Here is a 23,630-nt window from a genome sequence, read left to right as displayed (position 1 = left end):
ACAGATATGAAAATTGATGAATTAATATGTTGGCGGGATAAAGTACTTCCGTTGCAGGAGAAGCTGCTGTCTGAGTACGAAATGTGAACAGCAAGATGGCAGTGAGGTAAACAGAGGCAATTGAGAACAATGTCTTTGTCAAACCACGAATGGTTGGGAATAAAGGAATGTACCATCTAATCATTCTTGATTTGACGTAATTGTATCGTCCATGAAAAGCTTGCTTGCTATATTTCAACTTTAGATTTATATCTAAACTTTAATTACATCTTCCTACGATACGGGCGGCCTCCACAAAAGCACTATCTATACCAACCAAGTGCCTTGCCATAGATAATGGTTGTATTAGTAGCAATATTTATTCTTCTCGGAATGTTCATATTATACTGTAACTGTAACAAGGATTATATGACACGTGACGTAGAAGCCTATTTTAAAATTATTTTATTATAAATAGATAATATTTTAGTACATTACTTTACTTTATCATTAGTTATAATATTTGTGAATGAAGTGTTTTTACATAACACTCTAAAGCGTGGTTCCCACTAGCGACGCAACACAAGGACGTAACGCAACGCAAGTGAATTGACCAATCACAAGCGATGGCTTATTCGCTTGTGATTGCTAACTTTCTATAACTTCGCTTGTCATTGGTTAAAACGCTTGCGTTGCGTTTACGTCCTTGCGTTACGTTCTAGTGGGAACCAAGCTTAAGAGTAATTATCATCCAATAATAAGATAATAATAATAATAACGATTTAAAATAGTATCAAATGTAAGACGAAAATAATATTAATTTAAAATGTAGCTTATATAGTTTATTATTTTAAATGTTGGAAATGTTTGCTTCATTGCGATTTTAAAGAAATGAGAAGTAGAGATTTACAACAGGTCAAAACTATTGTTACTGCTGTTTGTACGCATGCAAACTTTTACAAATTCAATATCAGCCTAAACTGAAATTGTTTGATAAATATAGAATAACTTGTCGTCGTTATACTTCTGTAATGATTAAATCAATCAAAAGTATCGCATTGCACATGATATTGCACTAAGTCTGTATTTTGTCCTTTTTATGTTAGTCCCCTTGACGGCGTTTTAATTTTTTGTCTGAGCTCAATTATTATAGGTATGAAACGAAATATGTGCCAGTCCACTGGTCGGCGTTGCAATTTTTGTCTCTGAGCTAAATTATTATACGTATAAAACGCCATATGTACCGAACATATTTATCTTTTTACTAATTTTAAGAGAAACACATTTCAGAACCTAGACAATTAAAATGTTTGTTTATCGCGAAATATATATTGACATTACGTAGCATAGGCCTACCAGCAGGAGGAAATGGCAACCGATGAAAAATCTACTTTACATGTCGTGTAGAAAACATACTGTAACTTTTGTACAGATGGCTGTAATTAAGGAAAATTGTATACGGTAATAATTAAGGAAATGTCGGCCTGATGAAAGCTGGATTTGGCTGACAGTATGAACCTCATGCATTATTACCTTATTTATTCTCGCAATACTCTCCACAACCGACAGATTTATGCTGTATCTTCAACGAAAGACTGGTATTAGAAAGTGTGCAGAATGGGTATGAGCTTGGATTTCACCGCAGATGAGAAGTCATTGCTTCTTTCAAATACAAGATTTTCTTATTCAAGTTTGGAGAATGAAGATAGCAAGAAGAAGCCCGTTTCTATCAGCAGTAACCGTTACTTTATTGTGTTGTGCATTCTCCTGTCTCAGTTCTGTGAGCGGTTAACTTATTATGGAATTGTTGGAAATCTGGTAACATTTTTAACTATCGAGCTGAAATATAGCAGTGTGACAGCGTGTTCAATATCTCTCCTTTTTTCGGGGTGTGTCTATACCACACCCCTTCTTGGTGGACTTATAAGTGACTCTTTCTTAGGCAAACTCAAAACAATATTTTGGTCTTTATTTATTTATGGAGTCGGTAAGTGTTTATAGGCCTAATTGATTGTTTTTTATAAGTTAGTTCATTCTTTGACGCAGCTGGAACACACTTACGATACCTAATAGTATAGGAGTTGTTAATTAACGTCATTCGTCAAGGTGGAGAGACAGTTTAAATCTCAAAAACACCTTTTTAATCTTTTGATAGTGCTTCTAATCACACCTCAGCTTTTATTCGAAAACAAACAGCGGTTTTTAATAGAGGCCTATTTGATTTATTAACAAGAAATTCGATTAGGTCAAATTTTATAATGGGACGTCCTAACTAATGTAAACTCTTTTAGGTACAATTATTCTACCTATAGCCGCAATTGATTATGATAATCTGATCGACGGAGGACTTTCTTTATCTGAACAGCGAATATTGTATATATCAGCGTTATCGTTAGTTGCTATCGGATCTGGAGGCATCAACACAACGGTTGCCCCATTCGGCGTTCAACAACTTGAAGACTTGGGAGATGGGTTTCTACAATCGTATTTTAATTGGTAAAATAAGACAATATTTGTTTTAGAAATTTAAAATAATGTACCGTAGTAGTTGATAGATAAACTACCACTGCACATAAATTAAATAAAATATTTTACCAAAAAATGATTATTACAAAATTGTAATTGAATGAGTGCAACTGATTGTAAATGTGTATTTTAGTGAATAGCTTTGGTACGGTACCATAGATGAAAAAGACGCTAACTTTTGTACAAAATAATAATCTGCGAATTCCGTTTAATTAATATTTTTACTGTGTTCAATGTCTTTCAGGTGTTGTTGGTTTAGCAATATAGGATCGATTATTGCTTACACTATTGTGGTTTATATTCAGCAAGAGATCAGCTTTGCTTGGGGTTATACAATTCCAGCTGTTTCTATAATATTTGCTGGCCTAGCTTTGTTGGCTGGAAGAAAAAAATATATAACAACACCACCAGAAGGTGAGTCGCACCAGCTTGGTTCCCGCTATAGGGCACGTTAACGCAAGACACATATAATTTGCCCTGTAATTTTAAGCGACGCTTTTTCGACGGGACTGGTTTGTCAATGAGTTACGGGTCTGTTTTCAACACGTTGCAACATTAGGGGGAAATACTGCTATACTTTATTCCATTTTGGTCCACTTTAACGCAAAATTCAAGATATGATTTGATAGAGTACTAACTCCAATTCCTCTATAATCAGTAAAAGAGTATAGTCTGTTGAATATTTCATTTTTATTCATTGTTAGATTTTATAGATAAATTGGTTTTAAAATAAAATGTGTTTTTTTTACTTGCAGGTAGCATACTGACCAGAATATTCAACATTCTTGGTCAGGCAATTTCATATTCCTGTCGTAGCAGCAAAAGTAATGCAGAAAATGCAAGTTTTCTTGACCGGGCTAAGGAAGAACATGGAGGTACTTTCCGAAGTAACCATGTAGAAGAAGTGAAAGTTTTGGCGAGAGTTATACCAGTGCTGTTTGGTACAGCTTTCTATGCGACAGTTTATGCGCAGGTAGTTATTTACAGTTTATGCGCAGATAGTTATTTATAGTTTATGCGCAGGTAGTTATTTATAGTTTATGCGCAGGTAGTTTATTTATAGTTTGTGCGCAGGTAATTTTTTATAGTTTATGCGCAGGTAGTTATTTGCAGTTTATGCGCAGGTAGTTATTTATAGTTTATGATGCGCAGGTATGCGCAGGCAGTTATTTATAGTTTATACGCAGGTACTTATTATAGGTTATGCGCAGGTAGTTATTTATAGTTCCAAAACATTGATGCATTCTTTGATTTGAAACTATGATTTAATGATGATGATGACTAATATTTAAGCCTTCATTTCACTTTAGATGCAATCGTCATTTGTCCTTCAAGGAGCAAGAATGAACCTGGTCTACGGTGACTTCACATTTCCCGTTGCATCGCTTAGTGTCTTCAATAAAATTAGTCTTTTATTTTTGATTCCGTTGATGGATACTGTAGTATATCCATTTTGTGAGTATTTTGGTTTCAAACTGACGCAGCTTAAGCGGATGGGTAAGTTTTTTAATGTTTCATAGATGTCAACATTGCACGTGTTAAGCCTAGTCAAACTATTAGGCCTATATTTCACCAAGCTTTGTTTACAAACTCCTAGTTTACCACAATTTGAAAGTTTATGATGTCCAGATAATGAAATTGAATTCCTGCCTTGTAAACTCGAATTTTGGCAAGAAAATGTTTCCAATGTTTGTTTTTAACAGTTAAATTCAGTGAATCAAAATAATCATTGTAGTCTTGTTACACTGTAAAACATCCATTCGCCAATGGACAACAAACTCCTATCAGTGGTGAACTCAGAGTCTGTAGTTCGGACAATGATACACAAACTCGTGGTAGTTGCTTTAACCGTTCTTTATTCTTCGGTAAAGTCTGAAACACAAATAAACTCAATGAAAACACGCACAAGGCAGCACAGCTGCGTGTGCAAACAACCCCGCAAAACAGCATAGCAGATACATACATACAGTCAAACTACTACTAGTAGCACTACACGAGGGCTAGCTAGGCTAGGCAGGCTTATGGCCAATTAGCTGATCGAAACACTTAACTAAATAGCCTAACAAATAATTTTTATATCCAAGTCAAGAACATTAACACAACTTAAAGGTTATAATAACGTACGTAGTACTCCCACGTATCACTGTCAGAAATAAGAAAGTTACAGTATCTACTATTAGATAATAAGCGTTATAATTATCTTGCTGACAATTCTGCGTACAATCAAATAAAATATTTACGCCACCAACGTCAAAGTTCGAAATCCGAAACACTCCCGCCTCGTGACAAATTGACATGAGTCACAGTACATAAAGGATTTCGAAAAATAACCACAACAAATTAATTAAAATTAAATGCAGTAATTAAAGGTTCACGACTCAAGTAGTTACATAATAAAGCATTCCTTATTTAGAAGAAAACCCGTGGTTAAGTTCTCCCACAGTTGCAATCAAACACAACTTATGTACAGGCCTTTCCTTAATACTTATATTCGATCTTTCAACAGTTTTAATCATGGCCTTCCGAACGAGATTGTCCTTCCCTGGCTTCACATCCACAACTATTCCCCGTCGCCAATGTCCACGTGGTGCTGCAACCCCCTTTAATCCAGGTTCCAGTACTAGCACTAAATCTCCAATCTGCAAATTTTCTCTTGGGTGAAACCACTTTGAACGTTGTACTAATTGAGGTGGCATATAACACATCCAACAATCCCAGAATGCATGAACACGTCGTTGTGCGATGTCGACAATACTCTTCTGATTCGTTACCACTTCCAAGTTCGGTTGCAAGAGTACGGGTTGTCCATGTGGAAATAGAATATCATTACCAGTAATTGGCGGTGATTCAAGTGGATCAGGCCCATCCGGAAACAATGGTCGTGAGTTTATAAGATAAGTCACTTCACTCAAAATAGTCTGCCATTCAAGGGCACTAAAACGGCGATGATGGTAATCGACTACGGCATCTAGACCTTTACGGCAACTCCTTATAAGCGATTCGACAACTCCATTCATGTGAGAAGCGTAAGGAGTATTGAACTGCCAGTCGAAAGATGTATTGGTTTTCCTGAATTCCATCTTTAATTTTAGTTCGTCCCATGATTTGATCCAATCTCTCAACTTCTGCTGAGCGCCGACGAAATTGCGGCCATGGTCACTAAAGGCGGTTACTGGGTGGATCCCCCGCGAGCAGACAAATCGTCTCCAAGCATTAATAAATGATTCTGATGATAGAGAATCCACTAATTCTAATGAGATAACTCGTGTGGTCATGCAGGTCACTATCAGAATGTTACCTTCTGTATTGGTATTACGAGTGAGCTTGATAGAAATCGGTCCAAAGAAATCAAGAGCTACGTTACAAAAGGGTGGTGTATGCGGATCGCCTCTAAAACTGGGAAGTTCTCCCATTTGTTGGCTAAGTAAACTCCTACGTCGAGTTCGACAGAACATACATTTGGCAGCAATATCTTTAAACAATTTGGGTCCTCCGAGTATGTAAATTCCACGTTTAAATGTGCTTGCAACAGCCACTCGGTATCCCTGATGACCAATCGTCTTATGAATATATTTGGCAAACAACTCTACCAGAAATGATCCTCTACGAAGAAGAATCGGCCGTTTTTGTTGTTCAGGGATATGAAGCTTGTTAAGTCTTCCCTCGACCCTTATCATACCACTCTCGTCCACTTTAGGGTTTAGCTTTCTAGTACTCCAAGCATCCAAACGATCGTTCGCAGTGCGCTGAGAAACGTAGAAGAGTGAAAATTCAGCCCTTTGCAGTTCGTCGGCAGTCAAAAAGAGGGTTTCTGGTCGCCTTTTTAAAATGAATCGACGACAGTATGCTATTCGGTGAACCAGCCTAGTCCAATTTGACACGGTGTTGACCAACAGGTCTTCAAATGTAGGCCTACCTCTGACAGCTGTAACATAATTCGTTTTGCGTAGAGACTCCGTTGTGTACTCCTTTACAACCATTTGTTTTAACTCTGTGTCATAGTCGGGTTCATAGTTTGGCCATTGGTTAGAACTTTGAAAAAGAAAATCTGGGCCTTGAATCCATTTCTGAAGGTCACTTGGGTATATTGGCTTGGTTAACTAATCCGCTGGATTGATGTTAGAAGGGATGTAACATAAGTCATCAATAAATGTTGGAAGTGTATCCTGAATCTCTTGAACACGAGCAGACACAAACGGTTTGAAGGTCCTGGCGGGTGACCTAACCCAAGACAGGACAACTTTCGAGTCGGTCCAGAACTTGCATAGACTAACATCTCCTACCACTTCTAAGACAAGTTTAGCGAGTCGAGCCATGACAACAACTGCAGTTAACTCTAATCTTGGAATTGATCTTTTCTTTAACGGTGCAACTAGAGCCTTTGCTATAACGTATGTCAATTTAACTCCTGCTGGGGTATCCCAACGCAGCCAGATGACAGAACCAAATGCAGCTTCACTAGCATCACTGAAACAGTGTAACTGAGGGTAAGCAATAGAATCCTCAGGCGTTAGCTGACGTGGAATTTCGAATCCCACAAGATGATTCATCTCCTTTATAAAACCTTTCCACATAGTTGTTTGCTCATCATCAAACACGTCGTCCCAATCAAGCCTAGCTGCCCAAATCTCCTGGAGTCCAATTTTATAACGAATACTCACAGGGCTCAACATTCCTAATGGATCCCACAACCTGGCAACAAGACTGGAAACTTTTCTTTAGGTAAGTGGAGTCTGTTCTTCATCGAATCTATCAAGTTGAATTGTTACAGTGTCATCTAGCTTATTCCACAAGTGGCCTAAAACACGTGTGTGCTTCTCTTCAGGGCACTGGTCTACCATCGGATGGTTAGAATGCCACACTTTGATTTCGAAAGATCCCTTTCTTAGAATACGAGTAACCTGCTCAACTGCCTCAACTGCATCGTTCGGTTTTGTAAATGAGTCGGTTATATCATCCATGTACATACGATCTTTGATCCTAAGAGCCCCTATAGGATCTGAATCGGCGTTAGCCTCAGCTAGTAAACGAACGGCCATCATAGAAATGTCCGGTGCTGGTTTGTCCCCAAACGGCAAACGCAACCACTGAAAATACCTAATATCCTTTGAGGTATCACCAAATCGCCAGACAAAACGATGAAACTTTTGATCACGCACTGATAATGCAATCTGGTTAAACATCTTCCGAACGTCTCCAGCTATGGCAATTCCGTACTTCCGCCAGTATAGAAAGCATGTCACAAGTGAGTTTAGGAAATCTGGCCCTTTGTGGAATCCGTCGTTGAGACACAACCCGTTAAACTTAGCAGCGGAATTCCATACAATTCGAATCTTCGTTGTCTTGTGTTGCTGATGGACAGCATGGTGTTGAAGGTACCATCCTTCATTTCTGTCTTCACTTGGCGTAAGCTCACGCGTAAATCCATTGTCAAGGAGAGCTTGAATTTCATCATTGTAGTCATTGATTTGCTTGTTTTTTAGCAACCTAGCCTCATGTGAAATCATCCTCGTCACGGCTTGTACTCTATTACAGTCTAGAGACTCAGGAAATCCATCCTTCCATGGCATTTCCACGGTAATGCGGCCCTTCTCATTTATTTGGAGATTTTTTCTACAATGTTTGATAAACTGAGATTCAGCGATCTCCTTATCTGTACATGTACACAAGGTTGTTGGTTTAACTCCAATGACATCGGATGTATATAAAAGCTGGGAGTCGTCCATGAAAGTTACGTTTGTGATGTGGCTGATGACATTGGAAGTTGGCTTTGGAATGGTTTGTCCAATAATTGTCCAACCTAGAGCACTTTTTGCCGCAGTTGGCGATGTATCAGGATCAGTTAATGAACGTATTGTTTTCAGTGGTGTAGTAAGACTTTGATAGTCGTATCCAATGAGTAAGTCGATCTCGGCTTCCTCCGCAGGCAAATGTTCTTTAACTACCGTTAAATGAGGGTGTTCGTCAAAGATATCTTCGCCAACAGATGGGCTATCATGGGCAGGCTTTTGTACACTAATTGCAACCAAGTCGTATGCTTTCAATTCCTGTAGTGGTCTGACTCGAAGTTGATACCTTGCACTAAGTAAATACAAAGGGCAGTCCGTTTAAGCCTAGACTTTCAGCGGTGGAGCACTTGACCAGAGTGGTATCAGCACCACTATCAAAGAATGCGACAGCTTTCTGCCAATTGCCCTCGTTGTCTTGTATCTCGACATATGTAGTCGGTGAGTAGCGACGACGTTCGGCATGCCTCGTCGAATTCATTTTCGAAATTGTCTGGTTCGTTGATGGAGGCAAAGACACGAATGGATTTTGACTGGGCCCTGCTACAGTCTGACGTAGACTTGGGTTTGCTCCCGCCTGAACTATCTGAGGTGAATTTATTGACGTTTTATCTAAATTCATATTTGAAACAGTTTGGTTAGTTGATGCTGGCAAATATATGAATGGATTCTGACCTAAGTTGGTTCCTACCTGGTTTTCGTGGTGTACAATTGGCCGTAGATTTGTGTTCGCTCCCGCCTGTGTTTTTGGTGACATTTGGCTTTGACAGAAACCATCTGCGTTGTTAATTCTCAAAGTGCGATTGGGTGGGCAAGCAATCAGTCGGTGGTGAAATAGTTGACATACAGAGCAGCGTTTTTTGTCATGTCTGGGGCATCTGAACGCACTGTGATTTGTGCGAAAACATAGGAAACATCTTCTAGCTTCCATTATCATTAACCGTCTCTCTTCGTTAGATTTTGAGTTAAAATTAGGGCACTTTATAATCAAGTGACGTGAGTGGTCAGTGCAGAAAGGACAATCATCCGTGCTAGTTTCAGCACCTTTAAAATTAGATTTCGGTGGGAATTGGGTAGTATTTTCAAGTGTACTAATTTGTCCTGTAATGTGATGAGTAGATGCATTTTGATCGCCAAACATATGAGGTTGCTCTCGACGTTCCCTTGCTTCCGTTTCACTTCGTAAGAATGAGATCAAACTTGGTATTGTCGGCTCATCTTGCTTTATCTGCCGCATGTATTCGAAACTTAATTCAGCATCGATTTTCTGACTCGCTAGTTCAACAACTACTGACGATGAGAGTTCTAATTCTTTTCCAAGTTCACGCATTCGTCTTGCAAAGTCTGTGAGTCCATTCAAAACAGGCCGCATTTCCTTTGCTGTTGCTGACTTCATTGGCTTCAACATCTGAAGTGTCAGAATAACATCACGAACAATAGCTGAAGTCGGGACCTTTTCCTTCAGACGAGCCCAAGCTCCATTATCACCTTCAACAGAACAGCAATCAGCAATATGATCTTGAATAGATTTGGGTAACGCATCACCATTGAGCAAAATCATCAATTTTTCTTGGTCACCTTTAATACCAGCAGATTCGAAGTATTGGTCAATTCGTACATGCCAAGAATGGAAGTTTCTTGGAGATCCATCCCACCGTGGGGCTGGGAGTCCTGGTGTTTTAATTGAAGGCCGTTTGTTGTCTGAGCCGTTTCCGTTCAATTTTATTGTAAGCTGTGCCACCATGTCAGACTGAGCTTTAATTAATTTTATCATCTCTTCATCTTTTCCTGCTGCAGTTGGCTCACCTTGGGAAGAATGAGCGGTTTGCTCATTCCTTGAAAACCTTCTGTACTCTTGATATTTTTTCTCCACGTCATCAGCTGCTGACATTAGTTCTGCATGTAGACGTGTAGTAGTGTTAGTCTCATCAGGTGGTTTGACAACATCCATAGCATCAAGTAAGTCGGTTATCTTTCGAATTTTCTTTTGTATATGGTCGAATGCCACTTTAACCAGTTCCGGTTCGTCTCGGTCGAGAACACGGGTAAAACGGTCCCTTGCCCTCGTTAGATGACCTTTAAACGAACGGTGTTTGACCTCGAGCTCTTCGAAGCTGAGGTCGACGAACGTATTTTCCTCCATTATTAAGGGATTACACTTTACTAGTTCGGACAATGATACACAAACTCGTGGTAGTTGCTTTAACCGTTCTTTATTCTTCGGTAAAGTCTGAAACACAAATAAACTCAATGAAAACACGCACAAGGCAGCACAGCTGCGTGTGCAAACAACCCCGCAAAACAGCATAGCAGATACATACATACAGTCAAACTACTACTAGTAGCACTACACGAGGGCTAGCTAGGCTAGGCAGGCTTATGGCCAATTAGCTGATCGAAACACTTAACTAAATAGCCTAACAAATAATTTTTATATCCAAGTCAAGAACATTAACACAACTTAAAGGTTATAATAACGTACGTAGTACTCCCACGTATCACTGTCAGAAATAAGAAAGTTACAGTATCTACTATTAGATAATAAGCGTTATAATTATCTTGCTGACAATTCTGCGTACAATCAAATAAAATATTTACGCCACCAACGTCAAAGTTCGAAATCCGAAACAGTCTGCAAAAGTTGCTAGTGGAGATTAGGCTAAACTATAGTTCGTATAACAGAGAATGGTACTGTATTTACAACTAGAAAGGCCATTTAACTACATACTGCGATTTTATTAATTTACTAAGCTCGATGAAATCTCAGCAATACGTAGTGTGTCAAACTGGCCTACACTGGCAACGTTTCCCAATCGCTTACATACTATAAAATGCGTGTTGTTCTTTATATTATATAAAGACATTTATTTTTAAAAGTTAAGAAGGATTACAATTTCATTTATATTTTAGGATTTGGGATGTTCTTAGGTACCATAGCAATGGTAGGGGCCGCCGGTGTTGAAGTTAGTAGAAAAAACATTATGGATAACGGTGGATATAAAGAACAAATTATTGCCAATGCGTCATACAATGCGTCTACTATGTCAGTATTCGTTCAAATTCCACAATATTTTATTTTTGGCGCAAGTGAAATTCTTACATGCAATACTCGTAAGTATAAAATTGTACAGAATTATTTGATTGTAACAAAGATCTAAACCATTTATAGTCCTATTATAAACATTTTCCAGCTTTATTGATTGTAAAGAGTGACTTATTTTATAGGTACGGAGTTTGCATATTCAGAAGCTCCAAAGATGTTGCAGGGCGTTTTGCTTGGAGTGTCTGTCTTTACTAGTGCTATAGGAAATTATTTAGGTTCTTTACTGGTCATTGTCGTCAATTCTGTAACAAAGGGTAATGATGAATAATTATAGAACAATTTACATATTTTTTATACAGATAGTCGTATATCCGTATAACCTCGCCCGATCTTTCCAGATTGAACTGGCTCTCATTAACAATTATTAACAATTTAATATTTAAATTTGTTTTAATATAAAGGTCACGAATGGTATCCAGATGAAATCAACGACGGTTATCTAGAACGCTACTACATCCTGTTATCCGTTCTTTTGCTCGTAAATACGGGAATATTTGCCGTAATTGGACATTATTATACGTACGCAAACAACTCAATTCCGATTACAGAACCACCGGATGACGAAATCGGTTATAAAGAAGACATTTCATTTACAGATATGAAGATTGATAAATTAATATGTTGGCGGGATAAAGTACTTTCGTTGCAGGAGAAGCTGCTGACTGAGTACGAAATGTGAACAGGATATGAAGTCGAGGCTGGAAATGGCACGGTGCGCATGCGTGCCTTACCGCTGCGGCAAGAAAAGTAGTTGACGTCTATGTAAAAATACCCCTTTCTGCTTTCAACAACACTCTATAATCAAGTGACTATAATACCAGAAATTATAGAAACATCGCGTCAACAGTTAGTCTTGGTGTCTGCCTCGTCCACACTTTATCCTCCATTAAAATAATGTAGCTGTTCCAATTTTCTAAACTTTAGTGCACCACCAAAATGTGCAATCTTTTCATTAGTAATTCAGTGAATGTGAACTCGGATACAAGTGTAATACCACATTGAATCTAATGCTGGATGTAAAATACAAGAATGAAACCTACATCCATATCAAATTATTAAATACTAATAGATTTTATTAAATATCTTTTAAATATACCAGGAGGAGTGAAATGTTACTCTTCCTTGAAGATAATTAATTGGTCACTGTACGTTTTAAGTCCTATTGAATCTATTTTGGACTGAACTGAAGTCATTCAATCAAAATAAGAACTTGTCGATGAATGAATACGTCTGTGACAATTAGTAATAAAGAGAATTACATAATAATAGGCCTAATCATGACAATTGTCGTTAATAATTACTTTGTATAAACAGTATCAAATGAAAGAAGGAATAGAGTAATCGTACCATCAAGACCAATTATAAGTCTCTTTGTGGTAAATAAGCCCTTGTACAATATGTAACGTATGGAACTATTGTACAGGCTGATACTGTAAGTATACTATGGAGAGCTAAAAGCGTATAATAATCAAAGGAATTTAAACTAATAAAGTTTTGGCTGGTATGCTATAACAAACATGCATAACTCACAACATTCTTTCTCTACGATCGACACACTAGGACTGAACTTTCAGGCGAGGGGCTAATAGCAGAACGTGTGCAGAATGGATATGAGCTTATAGACTTGAATGATTATAGGCAACGTTTTATAGGCCTATAAGTCAAAGATGCTTTCCATGTGGAATGCCATCCTGAGATGAGTAGTAATTAGTACGGTACAGTCTTAGTTTATTTTTAATTTATTAGTATAGAATTTTACTTTCTATGGACCAGAGATTCCGAAATAAAAGATTGAATGAATGAATGAATGAATGCATACATCTTGCAGTGGGTCTGCTTCGTCAATATCGCTATAACTATAGTTTCTACAGGATTCGTCAATATACTACACCACTTCTTGGCGGCTTGTAAGTTATTCATTCTGGAAAGAAAACTAAAAACATTGTTAAAAAAACATTTGTACAGTACGTATTCAGACCCGGGTTCAAATCATATTTTTCGTTATTTTATTTAAGTTTTATTCTGTTACAGATGTCTCACCGACTGTGAATAAAGCAGCTGTCACTGCTTGTAAATTGCTCTTAATTAGACCAATCACAAGGTGAGATTTTTTCTGGGGAATTCAAACATTTGCTGGTCGAGTGGCCAAATTCCTATCAGATTGATCAAGTTAGCCAAAGCTAATTGGAAACAATTAGCTTTTTCGTGGATGAGGACTCCTGTACGATCATTTACCGCCAACGATTGGAATAGGCCTTTTTGTAGCTACATAGTGGAGAGCCAAAATCATTTAATATAGAATCAATAAAATAGTCAGAAACAGTTTACCAAGAGAAAACGAAATGACTGAAGATTGCAAGACCAAAGTGTACACGTAATTCACCAGTCACTCACCAATTGGTATTTTCTTGTTGTATTGTTGTTATTGTGCTTCAATTGCCAATTACATGCCATTTGTTGATCGTAACAATGATTATTTATTTATTTATTTATTTACATTTATTTACCCAGGGTGTCCCAAACAGTTAAAAACTGGTTTCCATTGGGGCCCTGCATTTTACGTACAAAAGCAATAGCACACAGTTAATAATGTATAACAATAAAAATATGGGGGAAAAAATACAATCAATAATAATACAACAATAAATTCGGATACAATTACAATTTAAGGGCAACGTAGCTCCTCTCATTTTGAGCACAGTAAGGTCTTAATTGTACTTAATGAATTGTATCATACAAATTAGATTTAAAAACATTTACAGGCGTCTCGGTTCTCAAGTCGATATGCAAATTGTTTCATATATTTGCCCCACTTACACAAAAACTCGTGAGGTAACTTTCCTTTTCCGCAAAAGGGACCTTCAACTTCATAGTTGTTGACTGCCTCGTTTCACGAGTTTGAGGTAATGGAGTGAATAGGTTTGTCATGCCCGGGGTTGCCAAATTGTTGAGACATTTAAAAACCAGTATGGCTTTTTTATATGTGACTCTGTGGGATGGGAGCCAGATCTTTAACGCAATAAACTATTAATATCTCGACATCAATACATTGTTTTTTACAGAAAAGTTGAATATTTATTATTTTTATTATTAGGCCTATTATTATTTATATTTAAAAGAGTAACATATTTTTATAGGACATAGTATGAGCGATTTGAAACAAATTTAACACACTCCAGGTCATTTTATACAGTAAAACACCCTACAGGACGTATTAAAATCTCATTCAATATTTAAAAACACAATCTTTTGGTTTGTATAAATTTATTATTCTCAACTTATATATATCAGTAAATTTCTAAATATAATTAATTAATATTACAAGGCACAAACGAATTGCACAAGCACGATCAAATATAAATTATTTGGAGTTGTTTATTAAGATAAAATATGTACAGTTTATATAAATTATCAAATTTGCATGATACCGTATAGGCCTAATGTTCTATGATAACAATTCATAAAATATATTACCATATTTGTCGTTTTTTTATCTGTATTTGACACATTAGGTGTAGCATGAGGCTACTATTAATCAAAACTGTAAATGTACGGTACTTTGAGAAAGTTAATTGTATAGATATATATATTGTCAATACTAAGTATTAAAATATAAATTTATGTAACATTATAACAATATAGTTACCTTAAAAAATGTTTGTTTACAAAACCGTAAGTTAAAATCCAAACTTTTAACATAAAAAAAAAATGAGAAGAATGTAATAACATTAACCTAAGCACACATATCATTAAAGCGTCTGCATCTTGAACACATTGAAAACGAGGCACATAACAACATTATTAGCTTTATTAGATGGCTCTTACAAACTTCATATTGATTGATGACAACATTGAATGAATCATGCACCACAATGCATGTTATACAAGGGAAGAGTGAAATTGTAATGTAATTTCATTCTTCTCTGGTTATACAATATTCCAGCGTCTTGATGCAGTATCATATTTCAGATTCAGACAAGCTACCATCCTTTAACAAGACAGCCTTATCCCGCTGATCAAATCCCTCACCATTCAATTTAATATCGGGAGATTCACTATTCTTACCAACAGCGCCGTAGTCTGGTGGAGGTTCAGGGTTCAATATACCATACTGCACATATGTATAATAATGCGCAACAATGCAAAATATACCCAAGTTTATTATCATCATTACTGATAGTAATATGAAATAATATTCTATATAACCTTCATTGATTTCATCTGGAAACCATTCGTGGCCTGAAAATAAAACAAATATTTAACAAATTAGGCCTACATTTCGAAATTTACTGTGTAAAAAGTATGAGTATAGTTCCCTAAACATACCACCTATTTCACCCACACATACTACGACAGATAGTTCTCAATTATATTATTTAGCATTGTGGGTGATATTCAATTATTTCCTCCAGGGTATTTAATTACCCTGGAGGAAATAATTGAATAACTCAATGTCAATAACTCAACCTAATCATTATGTTCATTATCTGTTGGTTGATAACGATACAAAACAGTTCATTGAAACCTGGGAAGAATTTCACTCTTCCTTAATTTAAACGACTAGATGGTACGCTCGCTTCGCTCGCGTACCATCTAGGTCGTGCCCACAGATGGTTCTCGAATACATAATAATTTCAGCGTTAAAAAACTGGCGATTTCAAATGTACGTACCGCAGGACAATAATACATGTCGTGTACAGGAACGAATAAATAGACACTGTGATTTATGTACTCAACTAAAATTAGCACCCTATTACTTCCGAAAGAGAAACTTGTCACAAAATAAGACCAATTGTTTAAGTCAAATTTAAACAAACTTAATTTGTGTTTTGTATGTAACATTAGGGTTGAGGGATGGGGAAGAGGATGGGTGCAAAGAGGAACAATGTTAAAATATATTCTTTATCCATTTAGTAACGAAATATTAATTGCTTTCATGTTTTACAAATAATATACCACTAAACACAGTAAAACATTGCGATGTAATACTTTGTTGAAACTATCACCGTCCTAGTCGATTGAAATAGTACAGCACATGTAACGATACATCACTACGACGTGTATATGTTTATAATATAATGTAAAACAATTTGAAAACCACCTCTATTCGGGGAAAATCATAAATTCGATTTAATCGTCAATAAATATTAAATTATCTAACTCAACTTAATTAGTAGGCCTAATGGTTTTCAATTGTTTCTTAGAGCCAATTCATACTTAAGTTGGTTCCTACCCTACCCACCAAAGTTGTTCTGCGTTTAGGGCATGTGATGTACCGTAGGCCTATTCTCTACTGGTTTTACAACGCTACTCATGCCAGTGAGGGAAAGGTGATGATGTGGGTGGTTTAACTGCAATAATAAAGATTTGTACATAATATACGGCGAGTGAAAACGCTAGCTCATTATCCGTTTAAAAAAAAATTATATCCAACCTCTGCAGCACAGATTGAAAACAAAAATGGATCGAATTTCGAGTATACAGTACTGTACTTGCCTTTACGACGCCTGAGGGAATAGACACTTGTGAAACAGAGATTGGAATGTTCCATTCATCGCAAATCAATACATTTGTATAATCGTATATTAAATCTATCAAAATAGTATTTTTTAAAGAAAATCGGCCTGTCTTCAACATTTTTCAGCTATTAAAAACAATTATCGTAGGAGGAGATAGGAAAATGCGAAGCCTCCTCGTATTTTTGTGGCGGGTATTTTTCAAGATGGACATCCATTAGACAGTGTATACCACGATCGGAAAACACCCCTATTTGGGGCAAATCGTTGAACCTAAATTCGTTTTAATCGTCAATAACTAATTACCTAACTCAATTTAATTAGTAAACAGGGTTACATCAGATGGTTAAAATCAGTACCGAAAGTATGAACCAACTTTATATACCATCGAGTAGAAATTCTAGAAATAAACCGAGATTTACCGAATTTTGCCCTTACGTAAATTTATATATAGAAGGTAGGTATAAATTTTCGTTTTCACTACTGCACATGACAGTAATTGAAAACTTTTAAAATCTGATGCTCTTTTCTTATAATTATTTCACTGATAATTACCTTTGGTTGCAGCATTAACAATTATTACGAGTAATGAACCAACATAACTTCCTAAGCCTGTTGTTAGGAGAAAGAGCCCCATAACAACTCCTTGTAAAGCCTTTGGCGACTGTGAATATGCAAATTCTAGCCCTAAAAAAGCACAAACCAAAATAAATCAGACAACGCAATCTTATTACAGAGAGAAATACAGTTCTATTTAATATTTCAGCTGATAATGAAGTTACATATTTTAATCAGCTTTAGCGGCGCGTCGATATTCAACAAGTACCGTAAACATGGTATATTCATCAAGGTATACGTACAATTATAATGGTATAATAATATACTTTTATTCGTAAAAATAGCTTGAAAATTGTGGATTGTAAACCGTCACAAAAAATACACATAGTAACACATTTTATGTAACTATGGGTAAAATGTTTATGATCTGACATTACTGAGGAAATTCGGAAAAGATCCTCTACTGTATAGTATTGCAGCCAATGCAGCACTACCAACTGTACACAACATGTATTGTAGAGAATTGTTATATTTGTCAAATGGGCCTGGTAAGAGTGCAACACTATGCAAATATACAAACCTGTAATACTCGTAAAGACTTCACTAGCGCCAACTATAAAGTACTGCGGAATTTGTGCAAAAACTGACAACGTGGAAGCGTTGTACGACGCATTGGCAATCACTTGAGTGTTGTATCCACCATCTTGCATTATGTTTTTCCTGGCGACCTCCACACCAGCAGCTACTGCCATTGACACTGCTGCTAAGAACATTCCAAATCCTAAACAAATTTTAAAATTAGTTTGAGTATTACAATAAACAGCTATTAAAGCTAAACAAATAAGTTATTTTAAATTATGAGAAATAATAATAATAATACAATTATTATAACAATATTATAGATGAGGCCCTACAGTGTAAAAACTATACTTTACAGAATATCTCAGACCTTATCTTTGGCCAACTTGTAGCACACGATACATACATTAAAGACTACTTTACTATATCAAAATCAAAAATAAATCAAAAGCCTATTCCTGATTTCAATTTGAGAATAATAGGCATTAAATATTAATTTAGATATAATTTGTTTGCGTTTTTAATTGATTTAGTATGTACACTGTATCAATATTGTGAATATTATTTGTCAATACAATTTAATTAATACAAATAGGCTAATTAATAACAGGCCCCTAATAATAGTATTTATCGCATAACAAAGAAAAACATGATTTTACCAATTCGCTTTAGCAGTGTCAAGTTATAGCCTTTGCGTTCCAGATAAGGATATACAAGAGTGTCCATGATTGGAATCAATAAAAGAAGGCTAAAATTGTTGAACAGACTTAAAGACGCAACAGGAAATGTGAAACTATTGTATACAAGGTTCATTCTCTCTCCTTGTAGTATGTATGTTGTTTGCATCTAAAATATACAAAGCAGAAGAAATAGAGTTTCACTTTCACTAAAAATCTTGAGTATTGGTGATAAGATAACAATACATCATCTGTATGAAACTGAATGTTCTGATTATGGTAAAATAGTGCTTATCAAAATGAAAATATGTGGAAAACCAGATTGAAGAAATGTTGTATGTCGCAGACCACAGCGAAAATATGAAATGGCTATTTGTAAGCTAGGCTACTTCTAGTTATTAACAATGTATTATACTTAAAACTTTACCTGTGCATATATTGTCCAGTACATTATCATGCAACACAGCACGGGTACTATTCTAGCTAAGCATTTCACTTGTTCTACGTGCTCAGTGAGGAACGAGCCTCCATTTTCTTGCTTTGCACGATCTAAACAGCTCTTTATTTCCATATCGTCAGAACTATTGCTGCCACAACATTTTGAAATTGCTTGCCAAAGAATTTTACATATTCTAGTTAATATACTACCTGAAAAATAAACCAGAATAAATAATTATATAATATTGAGTATGGAGAACATTTAATTGTGCCAGGCGAGAGTGAGACATTTTTTGAAAATGTATACAAGAGTTAGATTTTAAGAATTTGTATTCAAGTATGTGTCCTTGAGTCCCATTACTACAAGAAGGGATTATTGTCTAAAAAACTGGAAATCCTACAAAGATCAATTAAACACAGAGATCACCTGCAAAGCCACACAGATACTGTGGGAAAACCCCACAAAGATCACATGTATAAAAACATACAAATCACAGGAGACACATTTAGAAATCCAGAAAAATAAAATTGAATAATCTACTGAAATTAATCTGATTTTCCATACCTTCTGGGGGCATTGTTATATATTTGTTTCTGCCAAGCAACAGAGCCACGATCGACAGTAAGATGGATATTGCTGGTATTGTGTAACCCCATGCAAAGCTTATCTCTTGTTGGACATACACAACTAAAGAGTAAGCAATCGCTGCTCCAATGTTGATAAACCAGTAAAACCTTTAAAGATACGAAGTACAAGATAGTTTTATTATTTAATATCTTCTATATCAAAAATATTCGTATAACGGTTTAGACTACAAATAGCCCATGTAATTGATAAAAAAGGCAGTATGTAGAAAAAGTGGGAATGCCACAACAATTTTCCATATTTCTGTAGCAATTTAGGAATTGTTGGTGTACTCTTTAACAAACCTTACTCTACTATTATTTCCTTACCATCCTTTAAACAATTTATTGTAAAATTATTATTGACAAAAACAGACAAACATCTTTACATCTTATCTGAAGGATTCTGTGTTGTATTCCAAAGCAACCCACGCAGCCAGTAACTTAGGAAGAGACCTATTAGCTATTAGCATACACACTCATTTTTCTTACCAATTAAAAAACGTTTGTATAGCACCCTCTCCGAGATCCTCAAGTTGTTGTGCACCAAACGGCCCAACATTTGATTTGATACCGCCTGTCCCAATAGCAATTAAACAAAGACCAAAAATATAAAATCCCCGTTGTTGAGACAGCGTAAGTTCAGCTCCACTATCTAGTAGTGTCCCATAATCTATTGATATTAAAGGTAGTACAACGGTTCCTGAAAGAATAAGAACAGTTATATAACACTTTGTTGTCTATGTATATTTATATTGCGTTGCCGTATGACTACGTCACCCTGTAATAACTTGTTCTTGTTCCTTCTGCAGGCAAACAATATAATGCCTCATAATTCCTCCTAAAATATAAACTAAACAAATATAATTACAACACACAATATTTACCAACTGCATAGATAATCAGAGAGTAAATTATTGTTTTAAATCTTCCTAACATCGAATCACTTATAAAGCCACCAAAAACAGGAATGGTATAGACGACACCTGTCCAAACCATTGATATAGTGGAAGCGTCTGCACTGCTGTATTCCAACTCTATCGTCAGGTACAAGATCAGATTGCCAAGTATACCATAGTAGGTTAGCCGTTCACAGAGTTCACAAAAAAGGATGCACATGACGACCAAGCGTCTGTCTTTGTGGGAAAAGATCGTCGATTCATTGTCAGACGTACTGCAGGATCCATGTGTCTTTGAGAGAAGCAGTAATTCCTCATTGTTGCATGCTTCATTCATGTTGCTGTGCAACAAAGCTTTCCAAAAGTGAACTAATTGAGTGTATATTAAAATATGTAGTGACCTGATGATACAGGTACAATAATCATACCAGCAACTAATTGTTTCAATTGTTAACTGTTTTTGAATGATAGTAAACCTGTTATTATTACTGTATTTCACACAGCTCTAACATTATAATGATTGGTACGGGTATACCATTAAGGCCTAAGTTGACGTTTACATTTTTGTGATCATCCTTGAAATTGTAAAGATGAATTCTGAATGAAATTACTATACAGCAAGGGAAGAGTGAGATTTTCCTGATTCAACTATGATATGAAAAATGTTTTTTTTTTTACAATTAATTTCAAAAGCAAACCTACTTTCCTTGTAAAAATGTATTACAATATATAGCAAAAAAATGTATTTATGTAATAATCAAACCAATTTTCAGGAATTTTAATAAAATCAATGTATTTTTAATATTCACAGGTTACACGTCAGTAGGAAGCAATTTTACAAAAATGTTCATCATTTCAATGGTATTTCATTTTTTTTTAAAATGTTTATCTTAATATAATTGGCCTTAATTTTTGTAAAATATTGTTTTGTTTGATTAAAGTGGGCCTCAAACAGATTGGTATTTCTAGAACGAATGCAAAACCAAACTATAGTTTTTATGTTTTTGTGAAATATACTACTTTCTCTTTGTGATCTGCTCAGCTTATGAATAAATTAATAAAAGTGCTGGCACAATAGAGAGTTGAATTGTGTCTTTTTTAGTGATCATCTGGACGTGAATTAAGCCAAAAAAAAAACGTTTGGTGTTATTTGGCTCTTATAGTCTACTCATGTGCTCTTTTACAGGATGTTGTATAAACATATAATGAACATATAACTAATGTCCCGTATGTAGAGAAATAATATTATATTGTAGCTAAAACATTGAAGATCGTATTTATTGTACTGATGATGATGATGTTGTTTGGAGCAATAACGAAACATATGCGATGTTTATCATCGTCGGTGTCAATCAAAGATTTACGAAAGTAAGAAAAACACTCAAAGATCGAAAGAAATCCGTCAAAGCAGCTTACATAAATAAACTACTTTAAAAATTGTAAATTGTTCGGCGTTTTTCTCAAATGTATAATGATATGTGGTTTTAATCACGGTCTATGCTAGTTATTATGAGCATAGTGGGACTTGGGTCTTTAGGCCTATAGGACATTTACTTATTTACTGGAATGGTTATAAACTTGAATGGTTTTGATACCTAAAAGGACTTTGTAATAATATACAACATACATTTTATTCTTTTAAATGATGAACTGTATAAAAACAAGGCCTTATACATGGCTTCAGTCGCGTGCTTAAATTAGTGTTTACCGACCAACCGACCGACATAGTGAGCTGTAGGGTCGCGTTGCAGGCGACTAATGATGAATTTAAGTTTTATAATAAATTAATACAGTAAAGAATAACAAATTATAATAATGAAATTTATTCATTTGTATTTTTAACGAGTTTTCAATCAACTCACCTACAAAATAAATGAGCAAACTGCCATAAATGGCGTTGTATCTTCCTGAGATTGAGTCCGCAACCCATCCTCCTAAGACAGGAACAAAATAAGATGTCCCGGAAAACACAAGGCTGACGGTGACCGCATCAGCACTTGTATAACCTAACTTATTTGTGCAGTACACCACCAAGTTAGCCACAATACTGTAATATGTTAATCTTTCACATAGTTCACAGCATAATATACAGAGTACAATATGCATTCGTCCTGACTGCGTCAAGGATACACTCTTTTTTGCCTGTGAGTCGTCTGCCATGTCTTTTAGCAGTGGTGCCGTTTCCGATGCCATAGTTGCTACATAAGCAGACCTGTCAAGAAATATGTTTATTTTTAGAATTTATTCAAACTGTGATTTTAGAATAGAGAACCCCCCCCCCCCCCCGTTAAAGTTCGAAATAACCCGACATAATACCTAATTTAACAATTAACAATAAGTAACAATTTCCAGTTGTTTTGATATGCATGAATTGTATATAGGCCTATGGTAGGACTGTAGAGACATTTCATTGACTTTTATTAACATTGTCAGGACGTCTGATACTCGACAATTACCTGTAGCATTGTATATAACATTGTATTTGTGATATGACTTATAAACATATCAACATTTATTGTATGAAAAGAAAGTGCAAAGTCCGTCTGTAGAGCAGGTCTTGTAGTCGTACATATTTATAAAGTACAACCGATTAGAAACAAGTGTAAAGAATCAATGTAACACTACTTTATGCTTTTAATATTAAGTTGAATTCTAGTAGGCTTACTTACGATTTAATAAATCCGCTTCATGAAGGTCAACTGCATAACAATGACAGAAATGATATGACAGAAATGACATCACGAGTGTTTGAAAGTCAATAGAAGAATCACATGCTCGGTAAGTCAAATATATCCAGCGTTCAAAGTTAGAAAAGTTCAATAACCAATGAAACTTTATCATTTTATACGCCCACTTTTTATCACGCTTCGTCGCACAACGATCACCTCAAATAAATATTAATTTATCCCAGATATTTGTTTACTGTTTACAAAATAAAGAAAAGT

At 35.7% G+C, this 23,630-nt stretch overlaps 2 protein-coding genes across 2 annotated transcripts; both read right to left on the bottom strand.

Annotated features, from left to right (window-relative positions):
* Positions 1-4,310: 4,310 nt before the first annotated feature.
* LOC140051655 (uncharacterized) lies at positions 4,311-6,593 on the bottom strand. Its single transcript, XM_072096933.1, has 2 exons — positions 4,630-6,593; positions 4,311-4,377 (listed from the first exon to the last, which is right to left on the bottom strand). The coding sequence occupies exon 1, from the start codon at positions 6,483-6,485 to the stop codon at positions 4,911-4,913; it is 1,575 nt and encodes a 524-aa protein (XP_071953034.1). The 5' UTR covers positions 6,486-6,593; the 3' UTR covers positions 4,311-4,377; positions 4,630-4,910.
* Positions 6,594-14,745: 8,152 nt separating this feature from the next.
* On the bottom strand, positions 14,746-23,433 carry LOC140051035 (solute carrier family 15 member 4-like). Its single transcript, XM_072096105.1, has 9 exons — positions 23,355-23,433; positions 22,548-22,897; positions 20,279-20,489; positions 19,728-19,897; positions 19,152-19,372; positions 18,707-18,893; positions 18,049-18,249; positions 17,466-17,597; positions 14,746-15,633 (listed from the first exon to the last, which is right to left on the bottom strand). Exons 2-9 carry the CDS (start codon positions 22,876-22,878, stop codon positions 15,353-15,355), a joined length of 1,734 nt encoding a protein of 577 aa, XP_071952206.1. The 5' UTR covers positions 22,879-22,897; positions 23,355-23,433; the 3' UTR covers positions 14,746-15,352.
* Positions 23,434-23,630: the final 197 nt, after the last annotated feature.

Source organism: Antedon mediterranea, chromosome 6 (assembly GCF_964355755.1).
Source record: "Antedon mediterranea chromosome 6, ecAntMedi1.1, whole genome shotgun sequence".
Classification (NCBI taxonomy): Eukaryota; Metazoa; Echinodermata; class Crinoidea; order Comatulida; family Antedonidae; genus Antedon; species Antedon mediterranea.
This window is presented reverse-complemented; position numbering and strand designations above follow the sequence as displayed.